The following is a 12,307-nucleotide window of genomic DNA, read 5'->3' as shown; positions in this document are numbered from 1 at the left end:
GGAATGGTTGCCCACAAGCTACATCTAGAAACTGAAAAACATACATGCATCCACCCGATACAGAATCACAGTAACTTCAGAAAACAAAATATCTTCAGCAATTGCTGTTGTTACCAAAAACATATCATAAGGTTGCATCACAATTGCAAGTTTCAACGTCCAGTAACTTTTACTATGAGAAAATTAATAAATACAAACAAAAACACTAACATAATATTTTTATCTGTAAATTACAATGAATTTTACCGAAGAATTACGGTTGGAAAAAAAAGAATTAAAACAAAGCAAAAAAATACGATGACATGTCATTTATACCAATGGAATTAATTCCGCTGGTAAAATCCGTTGGTAAAGTGTTCACTTCTCCCTAACACTATTTATCACGTCAATTACAAAGGGAATCACTGACAGAATATTCCGTTGGTATTGTCTAGAGAGCACTGGAATTGTTCACTTTCCAATTGCACTGTTAATTATTGTTCTTTACAGAAGAAATCATTGACGGATTGAAAAGTCGTCGGTGTTATTTGATGGGTTTCTGAAAATTTTAAGTGAATTGAAATTTTAAATTAAATATTATAGACAAAATTATCACCGACGGATTGAAAAGTCGTCGGTGATATTTGACGATTTCTGAAAAAATTTTATTAAATTAAAAATTTAAATTAAATATTATTAACGAAATCACCGAGGGATTGATTAGAAATATTAATATTTAATTATCTATCAGTAAAACCATCAATAAAATACCTCAATAAATAGAATGCCTCATTTCACAACAGATGGCCCTGTTCCTCTTCTTCTTTTTCTTCTCCTTCTTTTTCTTCTTCCTCTTATGTAAAAACCATCAACATTCCTTTCTTTCTCTTCTCTCCTCAACTCCTCTTCTTCTTCATTCTCAGGTATGTTTTCTTTTTTTTTTTCTTTTTTCTTCTCTGATTTTTTTTAATATTTAACATACTTTATGAATTTTTTTTTCTCTTCTCAGCTTCACTCACAACTACATTAAGGTAAGATTTTTTTTTCTTCTTCTTTTTTTGTGTTTTTTTCATTCTATTTGTTTTTTTTTTTCTGTTCTTAATAATTGTATGAATGTTGTTGTAGGATTGTTTTTCATATAAGATCAATGTTGTTGTTGTTTTATTTTTTTTGTGTTATTTATTTGTTGTAAATTTTGAGTTGATTTTCTTCTTCTTTTTTCCAAGCAACTCAATTCTGAGTGTTATGAAGTTTTAATTTATATTAATTTAATTATTTTCTAGTTTTGTTAAATAGTTTTTTTTTTAAATATATATTTTTAAATAATCACCGACGGAATTGCATACGGTATTTTCTTTTGGTTATATGACAATTTTCCCGAGGGAAATACCGACAGAATGAAGCGGGAATTTTTTTTTTTGTGTGCATTTTCCGTTTGTAAAACAATTGGTTTTTTATTTTTATTTTTACCGAAAGAATTAGCGACAGATGATGGAATTACTGATGAACGTTATTCCGACGGACGTATTCCATCAGTGAATTAGTCGGTAAAATTTTCACCAATGGAATGGTAATCCCGCGCCAATGAAAAAATTCCATCGATAAAACTATTAAATATTATAATGTTTCATTTATTTTTGTAGATTCAACCTAATAATTTAAGCTTATGAGCAAAAACACATGTATTGGCAAGCCAACCTTGCAACAAAATTCCTACCGAGAGAGAATTCTTAAAATTGCAGCCGATAACTCTGCAGATTAGACAAAGCACAGCTAAAAAGCAGCAAATGACAGAGTAACACATGTCCTAGGTTTGATTAGTTAATTAGTCCGTTGGTTCATATTTTGTTATGCTGTAACCTGGTCATGGCAGGTCTTGATCGATACGCTTCATGGTGTTTTTTCTGAGCTAACTGTTATATAAGTATCATGGATGCTCTGTTCATCAAACCTCCTGGAGTCCTACTGGTGATCATGTGTTTGCTGGCCGAGTCCCTTGTGCTTGCATTTTCCTATAAAAACACAAATTTTTTTACAAAAAAATCCGGATGCAATTCTTGTTGGGAATAACAGCAATAGAGTGCTATATATTTCTAAATAAAACAGCAAACAAGCCCCACAAGTTAAGGATTTTAATTTTCTTGGCTTCTTGAGTCTGTCACTAATTTTCTTAGTTGCATTAATTTGGAAAGATTCATTAATATATAGTTCATCGATCCATCCACGTCAAGGAGGTCCTCAAGTTGTATGGTGGTAACAAAGAGTGAGAATTTGCTCTTGCAATGTTTAATTTCTGAAACTCATATGATCCCTGTATTTTTCTCCTTTTCTTTTCCTCAAATGATACAAATAATCATATAGTTCATGAGGTGTGAATGCACAAGAGCTTGGAATTTCTTTAAGCACCTTATAATAGACTGGGTCGTAATATTACTATATATATATATATTAAAATTTTCCACTTATTTTTACTGTATAGCAAAGAAAAACAACAACAACTAAGTTTCAATCCCTAACTAGTCCTTTAGCAGCTCGATCATAGACAAAATTCACCTCAATATCGAGGGCAAAATGGCAAGCACCAGTCCTGCTTTTATATGCAAGCACAGTCCTTGTTCAATCGTTTAGTCTGGCCCATACTCTTAAATAATGACATGTGAAAGACATTTGACATTGAAGACATGAGTACTGATGGATTTTATAGAAAGGATTTCTCAAACTCTAAAGATCGCACCCCCTAAATTGTAAAGAAAGTATAGTCTCTCATGTTCTAAAATTGCAGCTCCCTCTGAACTGAATAATCATCTATTCAAAAAATAAACCCCAAAACTATTTAATTAAAATCAAGTCAAATTAAAATTATAGAATCTATTTAGAAAAGGAATCCGAAAATAACTATAAAAATTAAGAAACTTTCAAAACGATCCCGACCTGAACTGGTTACACCCAGCTGACTTATTATAAAACCGGGTATGTGGAGTGTGTTAACAAAATCTCAGTATAATCCAACTATCTTTTCATCAAAAAGCTCGTTTGTGCTTCTTTACATGTCTAGGAATCTTTTGTGTTCGGATGCAATGCTGTTTTGTCTACCAGGTTTTGCTCTTCATCTTGACAGCTGTTCTTTTTGGTTGCCTGTTTTTGGAATGAAGCTTTAATGGATGATTTCTGTATAGGACTTCTAACATGGTTATTTAAGGTGTAGGCCTTGTTAGATGTAATAATTCTAAAAAAATCCGAAATAATCACAAACTCATTTTGTTACAGCAAATTAACCTACTATAGAAGTGGGCAGGTGAAATGTGCTTATATAATTTCAGCTAATCAAATTAAAAATTAGATTTGTTTCTGACAGAAAGCTCGTTAGGCTGGTACATGCGTTTCCCCCGAGACTCTATGATTTGCCATTCTATATAAGAACTGAGCCAATTCTCTTATTTTAAATCTTGACATTCCCTTGAGTAGCACTTGGCAGTGCTATTCTGATCTCTAGTGCCCTTAATTTGTTGCAAGAAATGGGTTCTTTCTCCAACATGTACACTGATCCAAAACTCTACAAGAGAATGTCAGGAAATACTTGTAATTAATGTTCCAGCAAGCCGAAGCATAATTGCCATAGGCCGGCCTTCTCGCAGACGAGAAGCATGGGTGCCCGCACTCTGTTCCCTCGAACAAAGCACAAACAGAGAATTAGAAAAGAAAGCAATCTTACCACCTTCGTTACTTTTATCCTCTCTGATTTCAACCTTCCAAAAAAGCCTTCGCACCACCATATCCAAATTCATTGATCACCCTCCTCTCGATCCATCGGTCAATCCAAATCAAGTGTTCGCAGGAAATTTTGCACCGGTGGATGAGCTAGAGCCAACAAATTGTGAAGTGGTGGAGGGTGAGCTGCCTGGATGTTTGAATGGTGTTTTATCTTAGAAATGGTCCAAATCCACAATACATACCTAATGGTCCTCTCCATTCCTTAAAATTATCTGGAGGCCAAGCAACCTATTGTAGCCGCCATGTCAAGACTTACAAATACATGCTCGAGAAAGAGGCCGGCTTTCCCATCTTTCCGAATATGCTGTCTGGCTTACAAATATAGCCCTGCAGATATTCTTGGGCTTTGTTATTTTTTGTGGAGGGTCATGTGTGGCCACATCAATCTCATGAGAGGATTTGGTTTAGCCAACACTAGTCTTGCGTTCTTTTCGCATAATCTCCTTGTTCTTGGTGAGTCTGATCTACCATCCGCCATTTTCTTGACGCAGGAAGGAGATATCGAGACATAAGGTAGATGGGATTTTGATAGAAAGCTATTTGCAAGCGTGACTGCATGCACACCCCAAAGGTGACAAGGATACAAAGGAGGCATTCGCTTTCCAGTACTTCAACTTCATATTTCCTCCTTACAGTACAAAGGAGCACAAAACTAGCAAGTTTTAAGCACTAATCAGGATCATTAACATTAATAATGAAAATTTAAACTTTGATCTATTTTTAAAATGCCAAATTAACTATAAAATAAATAAAAGAAAATATTAAAAAAATCAGACTTTTAAAATGGTTAAAAAGTGATGAAATGTTTTTTTATACATAGAAAGGAGAGGGCTGGAGCCTGGTTTTGATGATCAACTCTGAGCTTGCAGACATTTTTTAATGGGCCAACAGTAGGCCCATCCTCAATAATTTGAAAAGAGGGACGGACGGCCGAGTAAATTTCGACGAAGCGAAGCATATTCGATTGTTACTTATTTCCGCTCGGTTTCTTTTTAATTGAATTTGGAGTCACTACAAATCAGTATCCAAGGAATATTTAAATTAAATATCAGTCCCTAATCTTCAGATTCTTGCTAATTTATCCCCATGTCTCCGATTCCCCATAGTTTCTTTACCGTGAAAATTGGATTTGTTAAGCTTAATTTTATTAATTTGAAACACTATAGTATTTTTTTCCTAGAGTATATGACATGGAAAAGTTTAAATAAAACATTTCTTTTCTATTAGCTGGAAATTAATTAATATTTACTTTGTCACTCTTAATTTTAATTACACATGTAATTACAAATATTGTGATTGTATAAATAAAGATGTGTGTAAAGTATCTTCAAAAGAAATATAATTATTAGCAAAAAAATATTATAAAGATGAATTGTTGGAATATTTGTTTAAAATTCTCATTGTTTCTCTTGATTAGATGAAAAGAATGATATAAAATCAATTTGATTGAAATAATTTCTTTTAAATTCTACTAAGTAAATCTTAGTATCTTATTAAATAATATGCAATAAATTTTTTAATTACAAAAAAAGTGAAAAAAATCTAGCAAATATAATATTTTTTAACAAATAATATATCAATTATAGATACTAATCATATCTCAATCCATACAATGAGACCAATATCCTATAGATGGCATATATACTATGTTGAGTTTTATACCTAATTTTTTTGTGACCAATTTAAGCTGAGATACAAAAAATCAAGTTCAACAAAATAAAATTTGGGGAGAAATTAACAATATATTAAAGACTGGGGACTTATTAGTTCATGAGTATATAAGTGGGGGACTGATTTGTATCTATCCCATTAAATTTTGGCAACTCATCTATTCAAATTCAACTCCTTTTCAATCGCAGTTCAGCTTTGGTGGGCGACCGAAAAAGTTTTGCCTTTCCAAAACACACACACATATACATATTAAAAAAAAAAAACACAACGGAATCCATTAACTACTTATGTTTCTCTCTCCTTGTTTTTACTAAGATTTGCAAAATCCTTTCTATCTCTGAAGAACAGCTTCCATAAAAAAGCTTCCTTTCCTGTTCAATTTTATATTTTTATACTTCTAGTTTTAGTTCACCAATTCTTTTTGATCTGTTTAATAATTAGTTGACAGAGAGAGTTAAAGATGTTTAACGGAATGATGGATCCTGAGTTAATAAAAATCGCTCAGGAACAGATGAGTCGCATGACACCCGCTGATTTCGCCAGGATCCAGCAACAGGTTTGCTTCTGCTCGTTTGTTTTTGTTTTTTTATGATAATTTTGACTTGGGTTTGTTTTTAATTGAATCAATTCATGTGTAGTTCAGTTCAATTTTGGGAGAAACTGTTTTTTCTTTGTGAATTTTGATTTGATTATCGTTTAGCATGGAAATTGAATTTTTGCCGTTGATTTTTTGTTTTTTTATGGTTAAACCTAGCTTTTTTTGTGTGTTTTTTGTTGAATTTAAATAATGGGCTGTCCTGTTTTCCTTATTTTTTGGTTCGAATCGGTGGAGATTTTAGAAAATGCAAGTTTAATTCTTTGAGATTTTGTGGTCGTGTGTTGGTCCCAGGTTTGTCTGACGAAGTGTGTGCACCCGAGTTCCTTTTCATAATAATAATTCTTTAAGATTGTGGATGAATCTAATTGATTTGGGTACCTTTAGTCCTGCACAAATCAGAAACTTAGAAATAGAAAAGGGAAAAGAACAATCATTCTCGTTAAGCACTTAAGATGAATATATTGTAATGTTGCGTCGTGTTTATCTGAATTGACTATCGGTAGAAACTGGTTGTCAGTTTATCTGGTGTTGTTTGTTGTTTACATCCATGGTTTGGTCAGATTGTGATTGTATTGATTTTGATTGTTGTGGTGTGTTGGTTGGTGTTGCAGGTAATGTCTAATCCTGAGTTGGTGAAAATGGCATCGGAAGGCATGAGAAACATGAGGCCTGAGGACTTGAAACAGGCAGCAGAGCAGTTAAAGCATACACGCCCTGAAGAGATGGCAGAGATTGGTGAGAAAATGATCAATGCATCACCAGAAGAGATTGCTGCCATGCATGCCCGTGCTGATGCACAGGCCACATATGAAATGAATGCAGCTCAGATGTTGAAGAAACAGGTAAATACAAATCTTAAATTAGATGATTTACTGTTTGTAAGCTTTCATTATGTGTGTATGGCGTTTTATTCATGTAGTGGTTAGTGGTGAATGTACTTAGTAGTTTAAACTTTAAATGCTGAAGGGTAACTAGTGCTAGATTTTGTAATTGTAGTCACTGCTTTTGTGTTTATTTGACTTGTGTATTTGAATCCTACCTTGGCAGGGTAATGAGCTGCATAGCCAAGGAAAGTTCAAAGATGCTTCGCAGAAATATTTGCTTGTAAGCGCTGCATCTTTATCTTTATCACTTTTTTATATATACAAGTATTGGTTCTTCCTGTTGATGTACCTTTTGCATTTTGAAACTGATGAAATTCTTTTCCTCCCCGTATTTCTCAGGCAAAGCAAAATCTTAAAGGGATTCCATCTTCCAAAGGCAGAACACTTTTGTTGGCATGCTCTCTTAATTTAATGTCTTGTTACTTGAAAACAAAGCAATACGATGAATGCATAAAAGAGGGCTCGGAGGTATGACAATCCACTAAGAAAATTCAGTTTACTCAGAGAACTGATGTAGTAGTAGTAGTAGTAGTAGTAAAAATATATTGGTGGTATGAATAGGGTTTGTTCCTTTGCTTTTAATTTATTTTTTTTTTGTGTGCGCGCGTTGCTTGCTTCTTTCTGACTGGATTGTTATATCACTTCAGGTTTTGGGTTATGATGCCAAAAATGTTAAAGCCCTTTATAGAAGGGGTCAAGCCTACAAAGAACTAGGCCAACTGGAAGTAAGTTCATTTGTGCAGATCTTGCAATTGTCAGCAGTGGTTGCTGCGTTGTGCTGTCTGTTCGTGTTTGATAAGATATCTAATGGCTTATTGATACATGTTAGGTTGCTGTCTCTGATTTGAGGAAAGCACATGAAGTTTCCCCTGATGATGAAACTATTGCAGACATTTTAAGGTATGGATTCATCTGAAACTCTTAGACCATTCTCTGGACCGGAAGTTGTACAGTTTGATATTTTCATCCACTATGATTTATGTCTTGTTAAAGAGTATGGGAGTCATTTGCTTGTTGAGTTTTTAGCTTTAGCCCTTTTATTTTCTCATTTGTTTTTCCTCAGCAGTCTACTGTTAAGTTTCTTGTCATCTGATTGATATTTAGGAAGTTTCATATCTTCTGACCTTCCTCTATATTGTATATAATGTGATAAAATTTCCATCGGAATTGTAAATAAAGGCACTAGTGTTTAATATGTGATGTTGATTGTAAAGTTAATTGTTGATACAGGAATGCTGAGGAAAGATTGGCTCAAGAAGGTGGCTATCATGCACCAAGAGGTATGTTATTTTCCTCTCTTTTTCCTTCAGCTCTCTTGAACGCCTACGAGTTGAATGTTCCATTTTAAAGTTCTCAATTGACAACTGATTTCTACTTGTTTGGCAGGAGTGATAATTGAAGAAATAACTGAAGAAGCTGAGACTGTCTCTGAAAACCTTAAGAGTTCATCAGCAAGGGAAAGCGTTGATACATCTAAAAGTGGAAGGGAAGGTCGCAGTGGGAGTTCAGCATCTAATCCAGAGCCTCTGGAGGCTTTGAAAGATGACCCGGAAGCTATGAGGTAATTTTTTATCCATCTAAAAATTGCTTGATTTTTATATATTTATTGTTTGACTCTAGTATTGGGTTCTCAACAGACCAGCCTATTTTTTTTTAAAGACTGTATAGCTGAGATATTATGGATTTTCATTCCCCTTGGGGATCGTCTTTTGTTAATTCCTCCTCCTTTTTCATTAGAGTAAGTTATCTGAATTTTATTGCTGCAATGGTGGATTTACATGAAATGATAATTGCAGTCTCCTGCAACATAATTGCTGCCATAATATAGTTTCCTAAAATTCTCTGATTTTGGGTTGATACTGTAATGGCATTTTTTTTTTTATTTGACATGGAGTTGGGGCAAACTTATGGAAGCATGCCCAATTTGTTTCATTTAATGAAATAACAAAACAAGGTCAACATAGTTAATATCTCCGTCTTTCTAACACTTCAAGTATGGAGTTTGTTTTCTTGCAAAAGGGTAGTCTTCTTTTGCTGTCAATTAACCATAAAGTTAGATATTAATCTTGGTTGTCAATTTGTTTTGATTTTCCATTTTTCCTTTGTCTGATTGTAGGCCATTCCAAAATTTCATATCTAATGCCAATCCTGAAACTTTGGCTGCTTTAAGTGGTGCAAAAGCTGGAGAGGTATCTCCTGAGATGTTTAAGACGGCATCAAATATGATCGGGAAGATGCCACCCGAAGAGCTTCAAAAAATGCTTCAAATGGCTTCCTCGTTCCAGGGGGAGAATCCTCTTACTGCAGGATCTTCAGGCTTCGGACCCGGTGCAGTTCCTCCAAATGTGACGCCAGACATGCTTAAAACAGCAAGTGATATGATGAGTAAGATGCCATCGGAAGAGCTTCAGAAAATGTTTGAAATGGCATCTTCTTTGAGAGGAAATGGCTCGGCTCCAGCTGCTGCTGCAGCTTTAAACACTGACGGACCAAGTTTGAGTGCTAGGTTAAAACCAACAGAAACTCGAGAAAATTATGCAGTAAATGGGAATAATGGCATCAGTGAAACTAGTTCCTCTGGTGATTTCCTTTCAAGTTCAAGAAATGCTCCTCCATCTAGCTTTCCTGCCTCAACTTCTGATATGCAGGAACAGATGAGAAACCAAATGAAGGATCCAGCTATGCGGCAGGTATGGTGGCTTTCTTTGCTTTAATGTTGTTGAATTATTGAATTCTTATCCCAGTAAGATCTCATTTTGCACATCATAGAATCCCTTTTGTCATTTTGAAATGATCCAATACACGTGCAGACTTACTTTCAGGTTTTCAAAGTATTATTTGCAATTCAAAATATCACTTTAAATAAATTCCCTGGAGAAAGTTCATATGCTAGAATATAGAAAGGCTTATAATTTGATAATCTGAATTTTTTTTATATACATCACACAATATTTTCTGGCTTGCTTAAAATTTAATAAATAAGATAAGAATATCACGTAATTGCATGGCTGCTGTATTTTAATGTCTGCTTGCTTGCAAATTGGCAGATGTTCACGTCAATGATGAAGAATTTGAGCCCAGAGATGATGGCTAACATGAGTGAACAATTTGGAATGAAACTTTCTCAAGAAGATGCAGCGAAAGCTCAACAGGCCATGTCATCTTTCTCACCGGAGGACTTAGATAAAATGGTACCTTGTTTTCCATGTTTACTTTCAATGCATTTGCATACTTCTCGTTCAAAATTTGCCAGCAATCTTGTTCAAGTTCTTATCTATAACATTTAAATAAAATGTTAGGTAGACTTTTCTCTGCCTTTTAACCGTGCTTTTCCTTTATTTTTATTACATGTTTGTTCTGAAATAACGGTCAACAAGGTTCAGAGTTGTGGCTATTCTTTTTATCATTGCCCCCACTGCATTACGAATGTAAAATAATTTTCCCATGGATTGCTGCAGATGCGATGGGCTGATAGGATCCAAAGAGGAGCTGAAGGTGCAAAGAAAGCAAAGAACTGGTTACTGGGGAGACCTGGTATGATTCTTGCTATTTGTATGTTGATCTTAGCTGTTATCCTCCGCTGGCTAGGCTTCATCGGGAGGTAGAGCAGGAACATTTTTGTATATCATTGTGATGCCCTAATTTAACGTTCATGGGGGCTAATTATCTTCGAAACATTAAGTGTATCTTTGACGCAAGGACAGGAAAGTAGTGCTAAAATGAGGTTAGGGATGGAGGGAAAACCTTGAGGATGAGGGGTTAAAGAGGGGGTCGGGAGGGAAACATGTGCTCGACTATTCATTGGGTAAATAAGACGGTTTACCCGTCACTTATTTTGTACGTCAATTCTTCATTAATGCATTGTTTGATTTGTTGGAGCTTTCGGATTTTACATAGTGAAGTTTTCTGAGGAGATAAGAACTCCAATGTCAAAAAAAGGAGAAGGGAGATCCAGACTAATTGGAAGTGACGTCCACAAACTTTATTTACACGACATGATAAGCACAATCAGACGTGCAAGATTTCATTTTCAAGGATATGAACTTCGTTGTCGGCAATCCACTTAAGCTGTAGTTCATTTGAAAAGTAATAGTTTGGGAAAATACTCTACTCTCTAAAAGTTTGAGGGTAAAGACAGGTAAAGCGCCACTAACTACACTACTATTTAAAGGTTTGTCACTCCTTTTTGCGATGCTTGAACTCATGTCCTTTTCAGTGTGTTTTGTGTTCAAAATATATTAAAATATAATTATTATTATTTTTTACATTAGTTTGTTTAAAATCATTGGAAAAGATTAAAAGAATCAGTTTTAATACCTTTTCATGTCAAACCTACTTTAAACATGCTCAAACAGGAGTAAAAATTAAAAACACAATACCAACCAGCCTCTTATACGAGAGCTTTTCCACTTAAAAGGTGTGGATTTAGACCATAAACTGCAATACTTTATTCATTTCGATCCTTCGCCATTTGTTTCAATCAATTTGTTGTTGGGGATGATGGTGAATTGAACCATCGAAACTGTTTAACCAGAACCATTGAAAATTGAAAAAAACACCCTTCTTCTTGTGTGATTTAACAAATAGCCTTATGTTTTAACGTACAGGTTAGCATGAAGACACCCTTCTTCTTGTATGAAGGTATCCCTCTTAATAACAATAATAAATAATGATTTGACTAATGATCTTACGACTTTTTAGCTCAGTTCTATCCAATGCACCAAATAAATGAAGGCTAGAGAGAGAGAGAGAGAGAGAACCAGAAATGAAGATTTTTATAGGTTAATCGTTATCATCCATCACCATCCGCAGGCACCGATTCCTCCATGGTTTACTGCTCGTTTACAAAGATGACAATTTCATCTCAATTTGATGAAGGCTGATTTGAATGGAATATTTTTTTCATATAGAATTACTTTAGATGATGGACAATGATATGAATTTATTTAACCTTAGGTAAATCATAGTTTACTGCAACTAACTACTACGGTGTTTAGAAATATAGTTGATATTATATTTTTTTAAATAATGAAATTTTTTAAAATTAACCTTTTTATATATTTTCAGATAATTTGAATGTGTTAATATTAAAAATAATTTTTTTAAAATAAAAATATTTTAAATTACAATTATTACCGCATATTCAAATCATACAAGAAACAACTTCCATCTTGACTACAACTTTGAATCCAAAACCTTGAATATAATGCTGTCCTGCCAATCCTGAAAAAGAATTAAAAAAAAAAAAACTGATGGTTTTGCAAAGTACCACCAACTCAGGTAGAAAGATCTTCGTGGCCCAAGAACTATTACACCAACTCACCTCACTATCATTGCCGCCAACCTGCCACGACACCATGCCACCTCTAGTTGGGCCAGAAAATTCATCCTCATTCGCCGGCAA

The 12,307-nt window shown here is 34.3% G+C and overlaps 1 protein-coding gene across 1 annotated transcript; it reads left to right on the top strand.

The window, feature by feature from the left end:
• Nucleotides 1-5,621: 5,621 nt before the first annotated feature.
• LOC133680602 (outer envelope protein 61-like) lies at nt 5,622-10,781 on the top strand. Its single transcript, XM_062103628.1, has 11 exons — nt 5,622-5,977; nt 6,631-6,861; nt 7,067-7,123; nt 7,243-7,371; nt 7,551-7,628; nt 7,733-7,803; nt 8,134-8,183; nt 8,290-8,464; nt 9,020-9,593; nt 9,951-10,094; nt 10,362-10,781. Exons 1-11 carry the CDS (start codon nt 5,882-5,884, stop codon nt 10,506-10,508), a joined length of 1,752 nt encoding a protein of 583 aa, XP_061959612.1. The 5' UTR covers nt 5,622-5,881; the 3' UTR covers nt 10,509-10,781.
• Nucleotides 10,782-12,307: the final 1,526 nt, after the last annotated feature.

Source organism: Populus nigra, chromosome 19, assembly GCF_951802175.1.
Source record: "Populus nigra chromosome 19, ddPopNigr1.1, whole genome shotgun sequence".
In the NCBI taxonomy this organism is placed as follows: Eukaryota; Viridiplantae; Streptophyta; class Magnoliopsida; order Malpighiales; family Salicaceae; genus Populus; species Populus nigra.
Note: the sequence above shows the minus strand (reverse complement) of the source record. Positions and strands in the feature narration are given on the sequence as shown.